Consider the following 23,592-nt stretch of genomic DNA (forward strand, 5'->3'; position numbering starts at 1 on the left):
TTTCACTTGAAAGAGTCAAAGAAAAGTCTGGAAACGTGGACCAGCCGTGTAATGTTGTGTTTCCTCCCCACAGCTGAGCCACCAAGAGTGCTCACCCCCCCCAACAGAGTGTACCAGGTCATCACCAACAACCCTGCATTACTGCACTGTGCCTCCTTCGGCTCGCCAATACCAATCATCACATGGTGAGACTCAGGTTTTCAGAGCTGTCTTGCACCATGTTGAATAAAAATGTTGGCATGTTAAGAGTTATAAGGGGAATTTCATTGAAACTGTGCAAACAAATCTTAAGTTGAAAAGTTGAAAAATAAGTTGCTCATTTTCTTTTTAAGACCATTACACCTTTAGCAAGAGCCAAAGTCTGATCAGTGCATCAAATAACAGATGCATGTTGTTGCCATCCAGGTTCAAAGACAGCCAGACCAGCATTAAGAATGGCGACCCCTATGTGATCCATGAGAACGGCACATTAGAGATCCACGTGGCCCAGCCTCTAAACAGTGGAAAGTACACCTGCATAGCCACCAACAACCTAGGAATCAAGGAGAACCATGTGTTTCTGGAGGTTAAAGGTCAGACTAGAGTAAACTCAACTCTTGTTTCCAAGACAAGCAGCTCATTTTCAGTCTGGCTTTTAGCTGCTGTTTTTTCAGTTGCATTATCTATTTTTTATCTAGTAGCACATTTACTGAATTTAAGTTTTAGTCTTTCTTAATGGCCCACATGCTGTCTTGCTTTAGTTGTATTAGATGGAGATTTTAACACATTTCTTTTTAAATAGTTCATTTTTTTTATTAAACTTTTATCTTAGGCTCTTTTTTGGTCTTGTGTTTCTGTTTTAATGTTTAATATTAAATGTGACCGCCAGTCTGTCCTTGGTCCTTGTTTCAAATGATTCTTTTATTTTGAAAGTATTCTTGAACTGTATGAACTAGGTCTTGTTGGTTGTTAACTAATGTTATTGTAATTTTATTTCATTAACATTATTTTACTTAACACTGACATCCTTTGTCCTCTTCCAGAGCCAACCCGTATCCTGAAGCAACCGGAGTACAAAGTGGTGCAGAGAGGTATGAGTGCCACATTTGAGTGTAAAGTTAAACATGATCCCTCTCTCCAACCAATCATGACCTGGCTCAAAGACAGTGGAGAGCTGCCTGATGATGAGAGGTACAGCACTTATTATACACTCTTACGAAAATGCACCTGTTGAACTCTGGGGTGTGTAAATTCAGCGTTGTTCTTTGGAACTCTGTCAGGTTTGAAGTGGGCATGGACAGTCTAACTATCAGAGGTGTAACAGATGGAGATGAAGGAACCTACACGTGCATCATGAACACATCTCTAGACCAGGACTCAGCCAGTGCTATGCTGACGGTCGTAGGTATGTTCATAGATCATCATTTTTGTTTCATTTGGTTCCATTTCAAAATTTAAAAAGAAGCAAAATAATCAGAAAGGTAAAGGTTAAAATGGAGGACAACCGTGATGCTTTTCTTTTTTTACATTAAGATTATTTCTGTGCAGTGAGGAGTGTGGAGGATAGCAGCTGTTTGACATTTATACCCACAATACATTTTTTTTTATCCCTTTACACATTCCCAGATGAGTCGATGAGTCCTTTTGTTTTCATGAAAGGGCAACAATACCTTTAGACCACTAAATCTCAAGCACACCTTTGACCTTGTCAGGTGTCACCTGACCACTGTATTTTCCACCTTTTCTGACATTTCTCTCTTTCACTAACATCTAATCTTTTCCTCAATCTTTGATTCTCACGGCCACAGAGGCGACTCCTACTCCAGCTATCATCTACGGTAAACTATGTCTACAAATCAGGATTTTATAGCTCTCCAAACTTTTTCTTTTTTAACCAAGTTGCTTCCTTTTTACCAGTTGGTGTTTGAGATTTGTTTTCATTTTATATGTCACACCTTCATTTTCTTTTTAAATGTTCACTTTTCATATCAAGACCCTTATCTGTTATGTTATTTGTATGTGTTTCTTAATATACATCTTATCATTTGAAAACAACCTCTTGCATGCCCTTGAATTTGGCACAGGTGTTTTCATCTGACCTGACCTGACCAGTTGAACCAGAGGTATCCCAAGAAGCTGGCTTAGCTCAAGGCCTGGCTAGCCTCGCTAACTTTAGTGAGAGTTCAGTTCACAAGGCTTAGGGCTTGCGTGGATGGGTAACCATAGTGAATCAGCCAGCGCGACAAGCCTGGTCCCAGGCAGGCTTACAGTCAAGCTTATCTTGCTGTTTCATCAACACACACACACACATATATGTGTGTGTATATATATATATATATATATATATATATATATATATATATATATATATATATATATATATACGCACACACACACACACACACACACACACACACACACACACATATATATATATATATATATATATATATATATATATATATATATATATATATACGCACACACACACACACACACACACACACACACACACACACACATATATATATATATATATATATATATATATATATATATATATATATATATATATATATATATATATATATATATATATATATAAATATGTATGTATATATATATATATAAATATATATATATATATATATATATATATATATATATATATATATATATATATATATATATATATATATATATATATCAGCATGGTATTCTTGAACCAGCAGTGTCTCTAGCTGTATGAATTGCAACCGTGTTACCATTTTATGTAATTTCGCCCTAGTAGTCATCATACAACTCCATGAGGAGTTGTTTCTCTGCTGAGGGAAACATCTCTGCTCTTGGTTTTGACATGATTTCCTCATTTTGACAATCGACACATTGGGGATTTATTTATTCCATGGACACACGCTTAGCCGCAGCTTGGATCAGCCTGGCTTGAATAAGCATCTCTGATAATCAGCTGAGCCTCGTTAGTGGAACGAGTTGTAGCTTAGGTTAAAGTAGCCGCTTATTCAAGCCATGCTTACCTGCGATAGCCCGGCCATTTTTAGCCAGCTTCGTGGGATACCCTCCTGGTTTCAGCTGTTTGTGACCATGTGACCATACAAAATATTTTAACTCTATGTGAAACGTAACTTTTTCAATGTGACTGAGTATAAAACCGCAAACTAATTGCCTCTTTATCATTCATTCGTGTAATCAATAAAGTTTATCAACAGTATTTTCTGTTAAAGTTATTTGGGAGGACTGGCTGCAGACTTCATGTTTTCCTACAGAGACAGTCTTAAAGTCTTTGTTGTGTTTGCAGAAAAACCTGACCCCCCATCTGACCTGGAGCTGACAGACCAGGCAGATAGGACCGTTCAGCTCACCTGGATCCCAGGAGATGAACACAACAGTCCCACCCAGAGTATGAAATGCTTAAGTTCCAGCTCACTCATAACAAAAAACAACCACTTCATTGAAAATGTTAGAATCCTGAATCTGCTTTCCCTCCTCAGAATTTCTGATCCAGTACGAAGATCTGCTCCACCAGCCCGGTGTCTGGGTAAACCTCACAGAGGTTTCTGGTACGAGCACCACAGCACAGTTGAACCTCTCTCCATATGTCTACTACTCCTTCAGAGTCCTGGCTTCAAATCATGTTGGCACCAGTGAACCCAGCCAGCCCTCCAGCCAGTACAGGACCAACCCTGCAGGCGAGAATCAACCCAACATAATCCAATGTAGTCCAAATTTAAAAACATACTCACAAGTGGAATTATAATGTTTTGGGTTTTTTTTCAGCCCCTGATGAAAATCCGTCAAATGTTCAGGGAGCAGGAACAGAGCCTGGAAACATAGTCATCTCCTGGACAGTAAGATAGATCTCAGTTCTATTAAAGCTTTACACATACTTATTTTCTTTCAAGATGTTTACAATAGGTTAGTTTGTTTCTAAAATGAGAATTCATTCACAGCCGCTGACAGGATTTCAGTCCAACGGGCCAAGTCTGGAGTACAGAGTTCAGTGGAGACAGAAGGACGTGGATGAGGAATGGTCCTCAAAAACTGTTGCCAATGTTTCCCGGTTTGTGGTGACTGGAACTCCAACCTACGCACTGTATGAGATCAAAGTTCAAGCCCTGAATGATTATGGCAGTGGGCCTGAGCCTGGGGTGGTGATTGGATACTCTGGAGAGGACTGTGAGTCAACTGATTGTGAACATTTGTTATAGTTTTAGCATTTGCAATGTCCTGATTGGTCAAAACCATGGTTCACAAGGAGTTCCTGTTCACTGTTTCAGGACAGATGTGATTCTACAGACCTGATCAAAATCTTAAGACCAAATCTTAAGATTTTGATCAGGTCTGTACTTCTGGTCCTGAGGTGAGTCTGAGCTTTCTCTGCCTCTTCTCTGCAGTGCCTCTGACTGCTCCTGACAGTGTCCAGGTCATGGTTCACAACAGCACACTAGCAGAGGTTCACTGGGAGCCCGTACCTTTACCTTCTGTAAGAGGAAAACTTCAGGGATACAAGGTACCTGATGAAAACTTCTGCAGCATTATGATACTAAGACTTTTAAAATCTGTCACTTGGAGCTTCTTGTTTTGTAAGCTCATCAAAGAATTTTTACATTGGGGATCAATAAAAGGATTTTCTATTCTATTCTATTCTATTCTATTCTATTCTATTCTATTCTATTCTATTCTATTCTATTCCATATTATGTTCTCTTGTGTGCTCCCTTCAGGTGTACTACCATCGTGAGCGGGGCTTGCATGAGCCAGAGGGGGAGACAAAGCAGCAGGAGGAGCAGGTTTTGATATTCAGTGGGAATCGTAGTGAGGGACGTCTGCCAGGCCTCCAGCCTTACAGCATCTACAACCTCTCCATCAAGGTCTTTAACAGCAAGGGGGAGGGACCTCCAAGTCCCAGCAAGAAATTTGAGACACCAGAGGGAGGTGTGTACAGATAATTATGTTGTTGTCAATGCATTATGCATAGAATTAAGGAGGGGTCTTGCAGAATTTTTTTCCTGCATAAAGCTTTGCACTTCTTTAATTTTTAAGGAGTACTTGTGTCATGATTTGTTTAGCCAGCTGGGTTTTTTCTTGAACCCAAAAGGTGAGGCTGAGGCAGAAGCAGTTTTAAGGGTTTTTATTGAGAGCTTGGATGTGGATGACAGGTGATGAGAGAGAGTGGCTGTGGGGTGCGCTGCTGCAGGAGTGTTCTTGTAGAGGAAAAAAAGGGAAAAACACACACATGTAAGTACTAGAGAAAAACACCAAGCGAACATGCACAAAATACTCAAGGGATACTTAGTCGGCCTGATTACCACTGTGGGAGCTGGAATCTACTGGCGCTGGTCCTTCCTTCCAGCAGAGCTTGAGAGCCGGCGCTCCTGATGACACCACTCGTTGCAGGTGCGCAGAATGCAGCAGCGGGAACCTCTGAGCCCCTCCCCAGAGAGGGGAGGAGAGAGAGTGAGCATCCTCAGCCCTTCATAAGCAAACAGTTCTCACAATAGCCTGAAACTGACCAGGATCTTTTAAACTTCAGCTGAATGTTGTGGGCCACAGTTTTCCTGCACTGTTGTCTCCCCTCCACTGAAGTTTTTTTGAGATGAGATTTTATGCAGTGATTTTCGACAAGTTTTTCTTCTTTTTATTTCTTCTTCATGAATCAATTAAGAGGGAGACATCTGCCAGTTGTTCCTTATAGATAATAATAAACACCATCAAATGCCCACTGACACCGAGCTCATGTGAGACTTAAAGAAAAGTGGAGAAAATTCATAAATGCCCAAAATGTAATATTAATGAGAGTGTACCATGCTATTTTTAGTCTTTATTCTGTCCCTCTGGTACCCCTGAAGTATTTACCTGATTTACAGCTCAAATCTATCAATCTATCAACAATCTATTCTTCTCCCTCTGGAGTTTCAGAACTTTTTGTTTTAGCTGCTGTCTCTTGTAGGGCGTATTCAGACCTGGACTGTTTGGTCCACTTTAAATGGACCAGGGTTCATTTCCCACGCTGGTGTGGACTTTTCATGCAGGTGTGAATAGACACAAACCAACTCTGGTGTGGACCAAAAAATCAGACTAAGACCCACTTTTTGAGGTGGTCTCAGTGCAGGTCTGAATACCAACCAAGGTCCATCCGAACTAACTACAGGATACATGCGCCTTTTGGGCCTATAAAGCCACCGTAACCTAACCGTCTTTGGTTCATACCTGATCCTCCGTCTTCTGTTTAGCCACGCTGTTGCTGGCATGTTGTGGGTCAGGACACGCAGAGCATAGCGTCTCCTTGCTGCGTGCATTCATCTTCGCTGTTCCTAAATTGTAAACGGTGTTGTTAAGCCTGCTTTGAAGGAGCTGCTCTTGAAACTGAAAATGATTTAGCAGCTCTAATAAGGGCACAGACACACGTTTACCTCCATTTCCAGGTCTGTACTCTGTGTAGTACTCTAGTGTGCCGCCTTTGTCAGTGCTGTCCAATGAGAGCACCGATCGTCACACACGTGGATGTGTTTACAGAATATAGTCCACTTGCAAAAAGTACAATCTGAATACGAACCGCACCAAATGAAAAAAATAAAGTCCGCTTTTGGTCCGGACCAAACAAGTGGACCAAAGGACTTTTCTGGTCTGAATACAGCCTAAGATTCTGTGCTCCACCTACCCCCTTACCTCTGGCTGGCCAGCCCTTTGGAAGCCTGTCGAGTACAGACCTTGGTGTTTGAGGCCAGTTTGGAGAACCTTATGTGATGACCTCATCATTTCAGCAAGTCTCCTACAGATCTCATAAAGATCTGGAGCTTTTTTAGAACAGAGCATTTTGATCAGTTAACAGTCAGATTGAGGGATTTCTACAACATAAAAATATGTAGAGGTTTGAAAATCTGCACCTTTAGTCTGAGCATTCAGAATTTCTCCTTTCTATCTGTGTTAACATATCATTGAATATGGTTTCAGTTCCAGGACCTCCTTCTTTCCTAAATGTTGTAAACCCCAGTTTGGACTCACTCACATTGGAATGGGGCCCCCCAGAAAAGAACAATGGGCGCCTCGCTGGATACACACTGAAATACCAACCAGGTAGACTTCCTACCAGCCTGTATGTTTTCCCGTCTCCCTTCTTCATGATAATCTTCACCATGATCCTCCCTTGTTTCTCCTTAGTCAACAACAGCAGTGAACTGGGTCCACTCAAAGTCATGACGCTCCTTGCCAATGAGACCACCATCACTCTGAGCAGCCTGAACTCCAGCATGCTCTACAAGTTTTACCTGAGTGCAAAGACGATTAAGGGCTCAGGGCCGATCATCACAGAAGAGGCCTTCACAGTCATGGACTCCGGTGAGATTTTTAGTTTCCTTCACAGTGAGTTGCATTCTCTTTAGAAGGACAGTTTCATCAGGTCTAACTACCTTATACTTCGCTCTTTCTTTCCTCTCATCCTTGTCTTCTCCTTCAAAAGCTCATACTCAGCCTACTGTAGTGGCAGGCAAAGGTAACCTGAGTTGCCACTGGAAGCAGCTGCATGTTTATTAAATGTTAAAAGCAAAAAAAGCTTAGCAGCAGGAGTTCATTTCACCAGTTATCCTTGCATGTTACTGAGTTAGCATGTGTAAGATTTATACTGGATTCATACGATTTTTTTAAAAGATTTTTTATAAGATATTTTAAGGTTTATATTTTCACCCTATTCTCATAAAGCAGTTTTATTTAAAGCAACTTGCATGACACTTGAGCATTTTCAGTTGGGACACATTTTATAAACCTGCAGTAGAAATGAATGCAACAAAGAACATGATTCAGTAATATGCATGCTGCTCTGCTCAGCATGTGGCTCGTTTATTCCTATGTAATTCTCTTTCTTTGCAATTTATTACTGCACAGGGTTTGCGTGTTGTCTCACTCTTCTTCATGTTCTTTCAGGCCTCACAGTGCCCCCACTCTCAACCTCCCCCATCACTCAGTCCCTGCATCCTCCTCTTCACAAGGGTACAAGCACTCCCTGTGTCGCCTTCTATTTTCCCCAGTATTTTATGATCCATAATCTTTGTGCTAAAAATGGTCCATCTTGGTCTGAAAATATAGATCTATTAGCAGAAACATAAGGTGTCACATTTTGAAAGTTGTCTTTTTTGGGGGCCCAACAGCAGCACTTGCTGGGGGGCCCAAATATACTGATTGGGGAACACTGCATCTCAATGAACCATGGAATGAGACTTCTAGCAGGCATAATAATTTCTTTGGGTGTTTTTGTTTTTGGTTACGGTCAAGGATTTTCATTTTGGTGCATCCCAAAAAACTATCTTAATCATATAGAAAAAAATTTACTAAAACTTTTTTTCCTTTAAAGGGACAGTGAGGAGTTTGAAAGGGATCTTGAAAAAGTCTCCCCTCTAGATATATGCCTGATCGTAATCCCACGTTAAAATGAGATCATCAGTGCCAATATTGCTGGTTACAGGTTATTTTGAATTTCTACATTTTAGCTTCCAGGTCAGGCCGACCAGAACTGGGTTAACTTCTTAAGACCCAGCGTCCATATGTGGACATTACACTTCTGCCTCTCCGACTCATGATACTTCATTTTTTTATACTTTGACCTATCAGCCACATTAAGGGACACTACCCACATCATATTTTGAGGAAACCACATTACACCCATTTTAGTGAAGAAAACAACATAGTTAAGTGCAATAACGCCACTAATAAACACATTATAGGGAACTTATAACACAAATAATCAAACCTCTCGTACAAAGACAAAGTTTGGTGATTGTACTTATGAGGTCTTACTTATCCAAAAAAGCAAGGTAAACTAAAAAATGCAGACCAGACAGAAGCTCGGGTCTTAAGAGGTTAATTTATGGCACATCTAGGTCTGTATGATAACGGCGAGGTTAAGCAGTGAGAAGAGATAAAACACAGTTATCTGTGTTTTTCTCTGCTGAAAATGAATTCTGTGATTAATTTTGTAGTGATGGTGGACACTGTAGTCTCACTATCAGACAGAAAAAAGGACAGAAGAGCATTAGAAAGCTTCCAACCCACATTCAGCAGTTATTCTGCAGTGGTCTGTACAAACTTGAAAGTCTATGAATAAAATGAAGAGCCAGGTTACATTAGCTTTGCTTGGTAGATGACTGGAAGGACATAACCAGGATTGTATCCAGTACAAAATTTGTCTTGAACAAAGGAAATTTGTTCCAAACAAAGACACACCTTGCTAAAAGTAATTTACAACAGTGTGCCAGAAGGTGGCAAGGGAGTGCAATTACAAGATCCTCCTTATAACATCTCTTAGTGAGTGCAAAACCCTTTCAAATACATGAACCATGATATTCTTAGTGTTATACTTCAAACTACTATAAGTTAATGCAAAATCTATGACAGATATTTTTGGACTCTGATTTTTCCTCAAAGATTGCTTTTCTGAATGATCTAACCTGTAATGAAGCTACTCAGCTCTTAAAAATAAAATCACAGCTAAGAAACATCTGACTTTAAAGAAGTGCTGCAGTATACAATACAAGTCCTTGATTTCTTCTCTCCTTCGTATTCAGCACCCCCGGTTGGTCCTGCGTTTGGCACAGTGAACATGTCTGTATCGGAGGAGGGTGCGGTGATCAGTTGGGATTACTTTGGACAACATAAGAATTTTTATGTGGAGTATAGTGTAGAAAACAGTAAGGCTTTAATTTGTATCTAACACCATCACTCATACAGATATTCTCCCAAAGGACTCTGTTTTTTCTAACCCCTCTCCATCCACCACACCTGTTCCAGGTAAAGAGGACTGGAAAAAGGAGTTGGTAAATGGATCACACTGGCATATGATAAAAGGTTTGAAGCCAGGGACGTTGTATAAGGTGCGAGTAGTAGCTAGAGACCCGGCTGACCCGACGGTCCACAAGACAAATGAGGTGTTGGTAACAGTGCCAGGTGAGGCAGCATGCCTCAGGATGGATGTCTTTCTTTTATTTGTCGCCTTGTTTTCTCATCCTTGTTCTCTTAGTGCACATCACCAACTAGATCCAGACTTGACATAGTGAAAATCCTGGTTTGTGTGCAGGCTTTGGTCTGATGCATGACAATAACACCATGAGTGTGGGTTAAATCATTGATAATCCATGTAGATGATTAATCTGAGGCCCATTGTTCCTGTGCTGACTTTTGATTTCCTGTCCTTTTGTCCCTCACAGCACCAATCAACATCATTTAACCTTTTTTTAAAAAAATCATTCCTCTGTTTACAGCATGTTAGAACCGTGAAATTTTGCATGGCAATCCCTGGATTGAGATTCATTAAAAGTTAGACTCACTTCTTGTTTTTTTAGCCGTACCCAGCCGGCAGGTGGACATAGCCACCCAGGGCTGGTTTATCGGGCTGATGTGTGCCATTGCTCTCCTCATCCTGGTCCTTCTCATAGTGTGCTTCATCAAGAGGAACAAAGGTGGCAAATATCCAGGTAATTCAGATATGAATGCTGCATACTGTCTTTTTTGTAATGCATCACTGGAAGATTGAGCAAAAATATTGTGTAATCTCTAGTGAAAGAGAAAGAAGACGCTCATCAAGACCCAGAAATCCAGCCAATGAAGGAGGATGATGGGACATTTGGAGAATACAGGTGAGGCTTGTTTTAAAGTGAGGACTGCATCAGAATTATTTTCTCCGCTGTGTCCTGGCTTCACTGTTTGTATATAGAACATTTGATGAGGCTGCAGAGACCAAACAATCCATAGAGGCAAGACCAAACAAGCCTCTCCCTTGAGTTTAATCACCACATGCCCTACACCTAATCCACATCAGATTAATAGAGTTTAAAAAGTGTCAATATTAACATGTATGCTTGTCTCAGGCTTAGATAAATGTGTCTTAACTGCTCTAGAAACAACTAAAACAAGTCCTAAAGTTAGTTCATTACATTTTTCATATAAGCTAACATATAGCCTCTTTTCTCTGAACTAGGGCTCTAAGGGCCTCAAGGAATCTAGGCTTAACAGTTAGCTTTAGCATCACCTCAATGTCAGTGCTCTCCTCTCTACCTAAGGAAAAGATTAAAAGAGAAATAAAGAAAAGTAAGAAAAAGGATTATAAGGAGGAGGAGGAAGTAGGAGAGAAAAGGAGATAAGGATTTTTCTCACACTCCTGTCTCAGGCTCCAACTGACTTTAAAGAGGGGGGGCGCTGCTTTTTTTCAGCCTTCATTTTGTCTCTGTGGGGCTCCTATAACGACTTTAAATGTTTTAAAGCTCAAAATAATCCCTATTTCTCTTTCACTATTGTTTTAGGAAACCCTTATTTCAGCCTCAGTCAGAAACACTTCATATTAGCTACTGTCTCTTTCAGAGTCCCCGCTCCACAAGCCCCCTTCCCCTTTGCCTCTGATTGGCCAGCCCTCTGGAGACCTGTTCAAGGATTCCTTCAGCATATGAACATAGAATAGAACTTTATTTGTCATTGCAACAAGTGCAATGAAATTGCACACGAAGAATTGAACATGTAGCACTTTCTAAAAGTACTCTTTGTTACTCTAAATCACAGGTGTCAAAGTCGTGCCATGGAGGGCCGAGGGGCTGCAGGTTTTCTTTACAACCAAAAACTCCACCAGCTGATTTCACTTTAGATTAGATTAGTCCCTGCTCTCTGCTTGAATGTGAGGTAATCAGTGAAATCAGCTGGTGGAGTTTTTGGTGGCAACGAAAACCTGCAGCCTCTCGGCCCTCCATGGCACGACTTTGACATCCCTGCTCTAAATCCATGTTTAAAATGAGAAAGCAGAATACCCTCTCTGTAAATCTCCTCATCCAGTTCCTCAGATTTACCTGTAAATGCAGTAGTTGCTTTAAATGAATGATTATGTGTTGGTGTGGATGTGATGTTATTGTCGTGCTCTAATTGTGGCCACATATGCATGCTTTGTTTTGTCTGTGTTAAAAAAAGAAAAGAGCAGACACTCAGTGTGGCTTGTGAATTGCTTTTCATGTGTGCTTCCATTCTTATCTTTGTTTGGCTTGTTCAGGTCTATAGAGAGGTAAGACGAGATGGTAAAATCCAGCATGCCTGTAAGCAATGACTCTGACTTCAGCTGAACAAAAAGCAAGAAGACATAGACCATACCATAACAGCAAATACAGTGAAGCAAAAAAGTAGTCAGCCACTGATTTTACAAGCTCTCCAACTTAGAAAGATAAGAGGTCTGTAATTTTCATCTACGAGAGACTTAATGAGAAAAAAAAACATGAAATCACATTGAAGCATTTTCATAGAATTTATTTGTAAATTAGGGTGGAAAATATGTACTTGGTCACCCTCAAACAAGCAAGATTCCTGGCTTTCACAGACCTGTAACTTCTTCTTTAAAGCTCTTCTGTCCTCCACTCATTACCTCTATTAATGGCACCTGTTTGAACTCATTATCTGTATAAAAGACACCTGTCCACAGCCTCAAACAGTAAGACTGTATTCAGACCAGAGCCCTGTTCTACGATGCAGGATTACTGCCTAGCGAGGTAGCTTTGAGGATAGGTTTCGGATTCCCTGTTCTACGACACAGGATCACTCCTCAGCGAGGCGAGTCTCCATGGCAACGTACGCTGAACGGCTAACCTGCTCCGGGGCAGGTTAGGTTCCAGATTGAACTCGCAGACTATTAAAACCCCGCCCACTGACCAATGAGCCCTCAAGAAAAAATGGCTTGTCCGTTCTTAGAGGATCCCGTGTACATCGGAGCCCGACCCACTCTCTTTTTCGGATGACCACCTCTATGAAAGTTACCAGTTTTCCAGGGAGGGGTTGGTAGTACATGACACTTTCTACAGGTAGTTGAAGAACTGTCATTGCCGTAATAAGATCTTCAATGCCAACACTTCTGTTCCATGACAATATTTTCTTGCCCATATTAAAATCGTGACAGGAATTCATGTAGGGCTCATGTGGGCTACATATCACACAAAAAATATAAACACAATAGGAATGAACTAATGAATAAATTCATGTAAGAGCTAAACTAGATATGTTGCATGTTACAGTAAAAGTGCATGGTGAACAGTGCTATTTCAGGATGATAATGGCACAAAATATTTTATTTGCACTACACCACTACACTTACGCATTTAGACCGTCGGCAATTTTCTGCTAGCACTCCTTCCGTGCTTTAGCAGCAGCGACGGTGTTGCTTTTAACGTTAATTACATGTTTCAGCTCGTCATACTTCCTCATGATCACCTCCTGCTCCTCCTGTGTGAAGTATGCGCTCCTTCTCTCTCCGGCCTGCTCTGACGCTCCAGACTGCTCCATGTTCGGGATTGGTCAGATGCAGTGGGCTCTGCCTTATATGTGTGCACGCGCTCATTGCCTAGCTGGATCCACTTATGAGGTTGATAACCAGCGTCGTAAAACCGTGTAGCGAGACCGCCGGCTACCGCGCTCAGTTCAGCGTGGTAGCTCCAAGGCTATCTCGCTAGACTGAACTTGCTTCGTAGAACAGGGCCCAGAAAAGTCCTTTGGTCCACTCGTTGGTCCGGACCAAAGCGGACTTTATTTTTTTTGTTTGGTGCAGTTCGTATTCAGATTGTACTTTTTGCAAGTGGACTATGTTCTGTAAACACATCCACGTGTGTGGCGATCAGTGCTCTCATTGGACAGCACTGACAAAGGCGGCACACAGAGTACAGACCTGGAAATGGAGGTAAACGTGTGTTTGTGCTCTTATTAGAGGCCGCTGGCTACTGCGCTTAGTTCAGTGAGGTAGCTCCAAGGCTATCTCGCTAGGCTGAACTTGCTACGTAGAACAGGGCCCTGGATGACAATTGTAGACTTGCACCAGGCTAGGAAGAGTGAATCTACAATTGTCAAGCAGGTTGGTGTGAATAAATCAACTTAGGGAGCAAGTGGAAGAAAATGGAAGACACACAAGACCATTGATAATCTCCTTCAATCTGGGGCCTCACACAAGATCTCATCCTGTGAGGTCCAAATGATCACGAGAATGGTGAGCAAAAATCCCAGAACTACACGGAGGAACCTGATGAATGACTGGCAGAGAGCTGAGACATAAGTAACCAAATACCATCATTAACACTACACTGAAGGGGACTCAAATCCTGCAGCACCAGGCATGTCCCCCTGCTTAAACCAGTACATGTCCAGGCCTGTCTAAAGTTTGCCAGAGAGCACATGGTTAATCTAGAATAGGATTGGGAGAATATCATGTGGTCAGATGAAACCAAAATAGAACTTTTTGGTAAAAACTCAACTCATCGTGTTTGAAGAAGGAAGAATGCTGGGTTACATCCCAAGAACACCATACCTACTGTGAAGCATGAGGGTAGAAACCTCATGTTTTAGGGCTTTTTTTCTGCAAAGGGGACAGAACAACTGATTTGTGCTAAGGGAAAACTGAACGGGCCATGTATGATGAGACTTTCAGCCAAAATCTCCTTCCATCAGTGAACGCAATGAAGATGGAGCATGGCTGGTTCTTCCAGCATGACAATGATCGCAAACACACCGCTCATGCAATGAAGGAGTGGCTCTGTAAAAGCATTTCAAGGCTTCGGAGTGGCCTTGCCAGTCTCAAGACCTTGACCCCACAGAAAACTTGTGAAGGGAGTTGAAAGTCTGTGTTGCCCAGCAACAGCCTCAAAACATCACTGCTGTAGAGGAGAGCTGCATGGAGGAATGGGTCAAAATACCAGCTAGTGTGTGAAAACCTGGTGAAGACTTACAGGAAACGTTTGACCTCTATCATTGCCAACAAAGGTTATATTACAACGTACCGAGTTGAACTTTTGTTATTGACCAAATACTTACTTTTCACAATAATTTACAAATAAATTTCTTAAAAATCCTACAATTTGATTTCCTGGATATTTTTTCTCATTTTGTCTCTCATAGTTGAAGTGTACCTCTGATGAAAATTACAGACCTCTCTCATCTTTCTAAGTAGAACTTGCAAAATCAGTGGCAGACAATACTTTTTTTGCCCCACTGTACAACATCAGAGACTAATACTAGCCCTGATTTAAAACGTCTTCTCATTTCTATCTGTTTAATTTCTTTTAACGCAACTGCACTGAGCCTGGAAATAGTTACTGTTCTGTAATATTCTGATTGTAGAGCTTGCATAGTGTTGATTTAAACAGGAATTTCTTTCAGATTTATCATACAAACTAATCAAAGACAGCTGACTTTATCTGATGGGAAAAGGTGCATTTTGATCATGCATGTAATCAGAAAGCATTTTGGATAATATAATTGTAAAATTTTTGTATTTTAAGGTGAGTATTGCAAGACTGAACAGCACGCATTGGCAGAACTTCTCTCGCAGCAGTCACTAACCCTTAATGCAAACAGCACCATGTTTAAAACAGAACTGATACCTCAACAGTTTTACACATTGTTAATAGCTGTTACTGAGTTGCTCCACTGTACAATAAGCATGAAGTACCTTTTTTTTTTTTTTTTTTTTTTTTCAAGCGGAAAAGTCTGTCACTCACATTTTAAAATTTCTGACTGCACAGAGATGCTCAGACAAACAGGAGCTCATAGTGTCTGGAGTACAAATATACTGGCACTTATATGATTCATCACTCAAAGATCACCAGTATGACTTTTTTCTGCCGCAAAATTGGGGCCACGCAGAAGTAAACTTGTAAACAGTGTAAACAGCTTCTTCTACTCTAGTTTAGTACTGTAGTAGATGTGGGTTTGTAATACGCTGCCCCCTGCAGTTTGGTAACGGCCGCCAACAGAGGCTGTACAGCGTGTTAAAAAGTTGAAAATCCACAAACATTCTCTTATGATTAATAGTAACACAAAATTATTATTATATTATTAGTATTATTTTTACTTTTATTTGATTTATAAAGGGACCATGTACAATATTCGACATAAATGTTACCATTTGATGCATTGTACCAGAGTTAGCTTGGAGCTAGTTTACATCTGCAGTCCCTTGGCAGGTCCCAATTAAAACATCACATTGTAGTAAAAACTCACACGCTTACACACACACACCCACACACACACATCGTGCACACACACACACACCCACACACATACACACACACATACATGCATGCAGCATGCACACACACACACACACACCCATACACATTCATAAAGGCTGGAGTGTTGCTAAACAGCAAGACCATGGCTGCAAACTTGGCCTGTCTTGGCTGCTTTGTAGATAACTGAGGATTTGGTGGAGATTGCTCTATGATAACTGCCACCTTCATTTGACCTGACTCAGAAGACAGTTTGTTATTGCAGAAGCATTGACTCTGTTGTTGTATTTACTAATTTAAAGCAACATGATTTTTTATAATGCAGAGTCCTCCTGCTGTACTTTTTAAACATATCCCTGTGTGTATTTGGAAATATCTTCAAGTTCACTTCACCATTGACACTTTTTTAGCACAGACTTTCTTCGGCTTTTGTTTAAGGAAAGTGGCTTCATGGATGTTGTTCGGTGGAAAAGTAAAAAGTTCATGTTAAACCCTTGAGAGTAATCTTCCTACTTCTGATTAACACAAGGGTTTCTGACCCCTGCAAAAACAAAACACAGAGTGTGAAATATGTTCTCAGAATTTATCTTCTCCACTTTGTAGTGACACAGAGGACCACAAGCCGTTAAAGGGCAGTCGGACGCCGTCCAACGGGACAGTGCGGCGTGATGAGAGTGATGACAGCCTGGTGGACTACGGGGAGGGTGGAGATGGACAGTTTAATGAAGACGGCTCCTTCATCGGCCAGTACAGCGGAAAGAAAGAAAAAGACACACACGAAGGTAACGAGAGCTCGGAGGCCCCATCGCCCGTCAACGCCATGAACTCGTTTGTCTAACCACAAGCGGAGGCCTGGCTGCAACGGTTACTATGTCCACTCTTTGTCACCCTGGCAAATGTGACCATGGGCGCCGCCGGTGGTGACAGTTGCTAAGGTGACAGTAGATGTGGATGCCTTCCTCTAACCATGGTGGCTGTCACTCTATCTGCTGACACACCCTCATCTTCAGCCCCCTGTCACACTGTGACCCCTGATCCACACACTCTACGTGACAAAACACACCCCCCATGACCATTAAAAGAAGGCAAGAGATGAGGAATGTGAAGACTCTGAGAAAAGAGAAAGGAAGCAATACAGAAGGAGCTCAAGGAATGTACCAGAAAGAGTTTTAGCGCTCAGACTAAGAAGTTTGGCCAAGCGTGTGTGTGTTAGTGCTATATGATCGTTACAAACATCCTACAACTTGTATCCACACGTATATTTTACCTGAGTGCAGTACACCACCCACAGGCAGGCCAATAATCATCAAAAACACTCATCTGCATGGAAAATTTCATGATCCTATTATGCATTTGATCATCCTCGTGTAAGTTGTTGCAGAGGTGAGCTGTGTGTTGGGATTGTATATGGTGCACGCCTGGATATGCCTCTTGGTTTTGTTTTTATTTTTTCTACTTTAAGTGTTCGATGGTGTTTGATATTAAGAGAAAAATTGCAGCAGTGTCTTTATGAACATGGCTGACACAAAGTAGAAGCTAGCACTTGTCTGTTACAGAAGGATGAACTGTTTCTACATATGTCATAGAGTAAGACAAGATCTATGTCCTGAGGTCAGGGATGTCTTTGGAAGTCTTTGAAAACCTGGACACAAACACTTTGAGTCACTCCTTCTCACGCCAGCCAGCCAGCCAGCCAGCAAGCCAGCCAGAACTCCCCAATCTACTCCAGTCACCCTTTTTTGGTTTCCTCAAGCTCAGTCTGTCATTTTCTTTAACAATTTGTTCCTTCAAACCAACCCTAGGCCTGTTCTTCTTGAGCACTAACCAAACACATGTGATTGATCTGTTCTCACTGTCAATTGCTTTCAAGAGCCACTGTGCAAGGTTTTCCTCCACTAATAGTATTATAATAAGTTAAAGCTACCTTAAGAATGTCCTATACTACATTTCCACTTGTCTGCTCTTTAGTTGTGCAGGGGAGAGAAGAGATTATATGATTAAGAACCTGTCAGCATGATTTTTAGTGCCTTTGCAGAGAACAGTGACTCAGATTCATGCAAATACGTCCCTTCTTAAACACAGCTTGGAAGGGTTCGGTTGATGTTCATTAAGTCATATTAAAAATCAAGACAATTTAATGCAGTTTTGCTTTAGTTTAAGCTAGTCATAGCTAACACTGTCGTTTCTGACTCCACTTATCTCTTAAGTCTTAAAAAATGCTGAAAATTAGTCACTAACATAAAAACGAGCATTTCACAGTAGAGCATTTCAAGCAAGGGGTACTTTTCAGTTTCAGTGTTGTGAACTTGTTGACAATCATACACTCACGCATGAGCAGGCATAAAATCAGAAAAGCAAATCACATCATTCACTGGGAATTCAAGACAGAGGAAATGTGACGGAAACCTGACCGCAGCCTGAACAGCTCAGGAGATGTCAAACTCATTCATGTAGAGGAGGAGCCGCTGCTCAGCAGCACCACCTACTGCCAACCTGCTCACAGGTAACTGCCAAAAGGAACCAGACTCACCATCTGGCACAGACCACTATCAGGGCGGGACTTCCTGTTTCAGGTAGCACTTAAAAATCAAGGGGTAGTAAACCTGCGTCATGATACTGAATGTGGAAACAAGTGTTATCTGTTACTGTGAATGAAAATATAAACGGTGAACACACTGGTGACTTTTGGTTTATGCATTTAACCTTCTGTCAGTGTTTGTCACTAGGGCAGCACTTGGCGAGTTTTCTTTTTCTGTAAACGAATGAAGCTTGTGTGTGAATGTTTGGGTGCATAAGCGCATGTGTGAGTGTGTGTGTGTGTGTGTGTGTGTGTGTGTGTGGCGCACATGCATGCTCCCACATTACAGCGTGCGTGGTGTAAACTTTTGCTTTTCATGGATAACAGTCTGATTCTGATGTGTCCAGCAATCCACTCCTACTCCCAACCAGACATTTTTTTTTCAGGAAACATTTCCACATCTTACTTTTATCATAACTTGCATCAAGTTTTCAGGTTTGCGATGCGTCAGCTTTCCACATGTAGATGTTTTTGTTGTATTTTGTAAATAATGGCTTGAATGGAACGTAGTTTGTTGAGGTCAGAGGTGAGAGCTCGGCCTCAATCCACCCTGCTGCTTTATGGGTTGAAGGGTAAAAGATGGTGTTGCGTGAAATGAAACTATTTACAGTTTTTTCACTTTCATTTGCAGTGGAAACTTCCCTTTTTTTCATTTTTTGAACTAAGGTGAATTTGCAAATGTTTAGCCTATCAGGTATCAAGGAAATTATTGAACTTGTGACTGAGCTCTTGTGACACCTGTAATGTTTCTGTCTTTGACAGTTCACGCACCTTTTCTGTATTTCTTTTTTTTATGAAGAGCTGCACACTTAAACTGGATGTACCATTTCAAACACATCTTGAGTCCAGTTTGAAACCACACCTTGTCTGTGAGCACAGCTTGCAGAAATGTAGTCATAAACTCGATATAATATGAAACTGTGACATCGTTTTTAGGAGTGTGCATCCAGAAACTAAAGGAAGCTGTAGTTCGGAGCACACAGAAAGAAGACTGGCCCGGGCCGTTACACAGACTGACCACCTGGAGTGTGAACACCCTGGAGACAATGTTGACTGGTGAACATACAGTATATTATATAATATAATATGGCTTTCTGGTTAATGTTGAAGTTATGAGGAGCATGAACAGCTGTCAAAAAGGTTTACTCTACAGTATGATATTGCAAAATATTTTGTATTTCAAATGAAGTTTAAAAAAATTAAATAAATGTTGGTTTCTGGATTTCAAACTGGTCATGTTTCTTCTGTTTGCATGTATGTTCAGTTGATCATGTAAGAGTCTTTCATTTGTTAAACAACCCACAGAGATCAACCCTCAGTGCTTTTTCGGCTTCCAGAGCAGCAGATCCCTCTTTATTCATCAATGTCACATATGGGCTCTCTGCATCACTTAAAATTGATTTCTGCCAAGGCAATTGTATTTTGACATCCTTCAAATCTTTGCTTCCAACTTAGCATGGAAACACAACAATGTATGTCCTCAACAGACCACCACAAGCTGTTGACCAAGAAAACCATGCCTTTCAAGTAAGATGGGAAACAGATCACCTCTTCAACGAATTCAAAGGCAAACCAATGTGTTTAGTGCAGGGGTCACCAACGTGGTGCCCTCAAGACCCACTTAGGGTGCCCGCAAAGTGTGTTCCACCACTGCCACAACAGCACTGGCCACAATGGAGCTCCTTCCCAACACCATTGTTCTGTAAATCATTAATAATAATTGTAAAATAATTAACATTGACCTGCGAGCAGTCTCTTCACATGGTATTACTTCTTCTATGATTAATGTTATTAGAAAGTGGTCTGCGCAGTTTTGTTCAGAAAGTGATTGTCAGACAAGTAGCCCTTTGTGCCACTCATTTCCCATGAGGTAGCACTCAGTTTAAAAAAGGTTGGGGACTCCTGGTTTAGAATAGAATAGGATAGAATAGAATAGAATAGAAAATACTTTATTTATTCCCAGGGGAATAAATAAAGTATTTCTCCAGCCCAGCCAGTCTCCACCTCCACAGGGTCCAGGACTGAGCCTCCCCAGCAGTCTGTTCAGTCTCTGTCTCCTGGATCCTGTCTGCCCACAGCAGGCGAAGCTCCTCCAATGTGGGGCCGGCGTCCGATGTCAGCTCCGTCGGCCACGTCCGTGAACAGCACGATGCCGCTGGGCTAGCACGGCTAGCTTGTCCATCCCACCGGAGACAGAGCCCACGTTCCCAACAACGATGGATGGAAGGACAGGTCCACCCGAGAACCAACACGTCATCCTCATCTCCTCCTCCTCACCTCGAGGGAAATCATCAAGCCTTACACTAGTTAGCATTGACATGCTACAGGCTGCTAACAGCTAATTTCTCATGTAAACAATGCAGCCATGGTTACATGTAGGATCTCCAGACAATCACAGGAGAAAAGTAGTAAAAATGTCACTGAAGCCACAAAAAGTCTGGTGTCCATGACCAACAATGAACCATACAAAGTGATGATCCACTCCAAATACAAAGATGACGAAAAAGAGACGAAAAAAATGACAAGAAATGGACAAAGAAGAGAAAGCTGCTGCAACAGGCAGTTACTTGGGCAGCGCCTAGCAACGAAAAGGTGTCTCGAAACAAAATTAGCCATGAAAGATTTCAACTTAAGACTCCACAATTACACTATGCAAAAAGACAAATACGAAAAAATACACTGGAGCCGCCAGGGCCGCTATCATTGCTGACCTCAAAGGAAAAGTACATCGACAGCAGAGCCCTTTCACCAAAACCACAACTGTACAGGAGTCAGCTCTCAAGGCATCTTATGCTGTTTCCCTTGAGCTTGCTAAAGCAAAGAAACCCCTGTTCCATGACGAGATGGTGAAGCGGTGTGCATTAGAGATGGCTAAATTGTTTGGAGATGACAATATGGCCAAAAACTTTGAAACAGCCTCTCTGTCTCGTTGCACAGTGACACAAAGAATTTTCGACAATCCAAATCATGTTGAGGAAAAGCTAGAAGACGTGATGCTGAACTGCAAATATTTCTCCCTGGAGCTGGATGAGAGTACAGATTTGACAGATGTATGCCAGCTACTCATTTTCACATGAACCGTTGACAGTTTATTTCAAGTGCACTAGGGATTACTGTAACTGGTGTCTTTGCATGATACCACAAAGGGCACGGATATTTCCAACGCTGTAAAAACTGGAGTAAGTGAACACGGGAGCCTTGACAAACTTTCAGCCGTTGTGACCGACGGCGCTCCGTCCATGCAAGGAAGATGCAGCAGATTCGATTCACTGGGCTCCTCCACCAGAGCAGAGTCGACTGTCCCATTCTGCACTGTATCATACATCAGGTGAGTAACTATTTAAGAAATTTATGAGGGTGCACACCACTTTTGTAGTCAGCATATAAATGATTTATTTTTATTTTTTAAATTTTAATATACAGGAAAAGACAATTAACGTCAGTCACGTCACGGATTTAGTGAGTAAAGTTATAAACTCATGCGGGGGTCAACAGGGCTCTCGGTCACAGGAAATTTGTTGCTTTTTTGGAAGAAGTCAATGCTGTCTATGGAGATTTGCAGATGCACACTGATATCAGATGGATGAGCCGCGGAAAGTGTTTGGATATTTTTTTTTTTTTGGTGCTGCGCAATGAACTGCCTGTGTTTTTGGAGGACTCCCTTCGCTGTGATCAGTGGCGTGGCGTGGGGATTTTTTTTTTAAGGAAGCCAAGTGAGACAAAGCCTCTAATCTGTATGTTTTTTATAGAGTGGGGTATGGAGAGAGAAATTTGTTTCTTAAGTATTTAATCAAAAAGAATAGATTTGAAACCAAAAAAGAGATTTGTCAGCAGAAGAGAATAAGTGAGAAATGAAAAAAAAATTGAGATCAAAAGACAACAGGTTGCAAATAAAAAAAAAAAGGTGAGATCAAAATAAAACAGGTTGCAATACACAGAGAACATATTTCTTTCCATTTTGCTTATAAATCAGTCCTCTTTGCTTTCAAGTTGAAAACCTTCTCTTGAAAATCAGTCCTCTTTGTTTGCAAATTCCAAAGTTTTGCTTGTGAATTCTACTGCACTTAATGGGCGGGGCCTACGCTGGTGGATGAGAGAATAGTTTCTATTGGTTTGTTTGACCTGGCTTTACCGAGTGCAGGCACCAGCTACCACTTCTCTCTTACACAACTACTGGAGGTAAGTTGATAGCCTCTGGCTACAGTCCACAGTACACTCACAACAACAACAACAACAACAACAACAACAACAACAACAACAATACAATATAATGAATTATAATGCCCTACTGCTGCAAGCACGCTAATTAGCATAGTTGTCTCTGCTAGTCTTGGCCTGAGCACAGTAACGTTAGCTAAGATATTGAGTGAAAAACATTTTTTTTACCACGGTACAGGCGGTGTCATGGTTCCTACACAACAGTTCAGGGTTTCCCCCAGTGCATTATAAGCCTGACGGGCTGACAGGCTTTACCCGTTCCTTTTATTTGTTATTTTTTATTTGTTTTATTGTGATGCACTACGTTTTCTTCTGTTTCGGGTTTCTACACTTGCTGTAACAAATTATACTATAAATCTGAAAGACAAAGGGGTAGGACTAAAAAAGTTTCTGACTTCATCCTACACCCTTTTGAACAAGGTATAAAGATCTATGTTATTAGAGCTGTTTCTTTAATAGTTTTTTTTTTTTTTTTTTACTTCTGCTTAAACACATTGTGCATCTTATTTATCTCTGTTCTGTTTTATTGTTTTGTGATGATGTGTCTTAAACCTGTTCGAATAAACAAACAAAAATGAAATGGAAATGAAAAAATGAAATATATATATACCAGTCTTTGAAAACTTGCTGTATCATGATAGCTTGACACACAGGAAGGAACCCATATGTAAACAGTTTTATCTTGATGAGGCAGCTTCATCCCCGCCCTGATTTACAGATTCACACCCACGGTGCTTAAAGCCTGAAAAAAGACCAAAATACAAGTTTTCACACAGACAAACAGAGTTCTGAC

The 23,592-nt window shown here is 41.2% G+C and overlaps 1 protein-coding gene across 5 annotated transcripts in view; it reads left to right on the top strand.

Moving 5' to 3' along the window:
• Window positions 1-19,810, top strand: part of LOC141810764 (neuronal cell adhesion molecule-like) — an 83,979-nt gene extending 64,169 nt beyond the window's left edge. For 3 of the 5 annotated variants that reach the window (XM_074698564.1, XM_074698563.1, XM_074698565.1), the window contains 20 exons: window positions 74-185; window positions 406-572; window positions 1,023-1,170; window positions 1,260-1,384; window positions 1,788-1,817; window positions 3,296-3,397; window positions 3,489-3,686; window positions 3,775-3,845; window positions 3,948-4,173; window positions 4,392-4,507; window positions 4,721-4,931; window positions 6,951-7,073; window positions 7,158-7,334; window positions 7,456-7,488; window positions 7,917-7,982; window positions 9,554-9,676; window positions 9,777-9,932; window positions 10,328-10,459; window positions 10,543-10,621; window positions 16,607-19,810. In XM_074698564.1, the coding sequence (XP_074554665.1) occupies window positions 74-185; window positions 406-572; window positions 1,023-1,170; window positions 1,260-1,384; window positions 1,788-1,817; window positions 3,296-3,397; window positions 3,489-3,686; window positions 3,775-3,845; window positions 3,948-4,173; window positions 4,392-4,507; window positions 4,721-4,931; window positions 6,951-7,073; window positions 7,158-7,334; window positions 7,456-7,488; window positions 7,917-7,982; window positions 9,554-9,676; window positions 9,777-9,932; window positions 10,328-10,459; window positions 10,543-10,621; window positions 16,607-16,841 (2,630 nt within the window). In that variant the 3' untranslated portion in view covers window positions 16,842-19,810. The remainder of the gene's footprint in view (window positions 1-73; window positions 186-405; window positions 573-1,022; window positions 1,171-1,259; window positions 1,385-1,787; window positions 1,818-3,295; window positions 3,398-3,488; window positions 3,687-3,774; window positions 3,846-3,947; window positions 4,174-4,391; window positions 4,508-4,720; window positions 4,932-6,950; window positions 7,074-7,157; window positions 7,335-7,455; window positions 7,489-7,916; window positions 7,983-9,553; window positions 9,677-9,776; window positions 9,933-10,327; window positions 10,460-10,542; window positions 10,622-16,606) is intronic. The other 2 variants (XM_074698567.1, XM_074698566.1) reach the window with 1 other exon arrangement.
• Window positions 19,811-23,592: the final 3,782 nt, after the last annotated feature.

Source organism: Halichoeres trimaculatus, unplaced genomic scaffold, assembly GCF_033239565.1.
Source record: "Halichoeres trimaculatus isolate MK-OKI-2021-1 unplaced genomic scaffold, fHalTri1.1 fHalTri1_scaffold_21, whole genome shotgun sequence".
Lineage (NCBI taxonomy): Eukaryota > Metazoa > Chordata > Actinopteri > Labriformes > Labridae > Halichoeres > Halichoeres trimaculatus.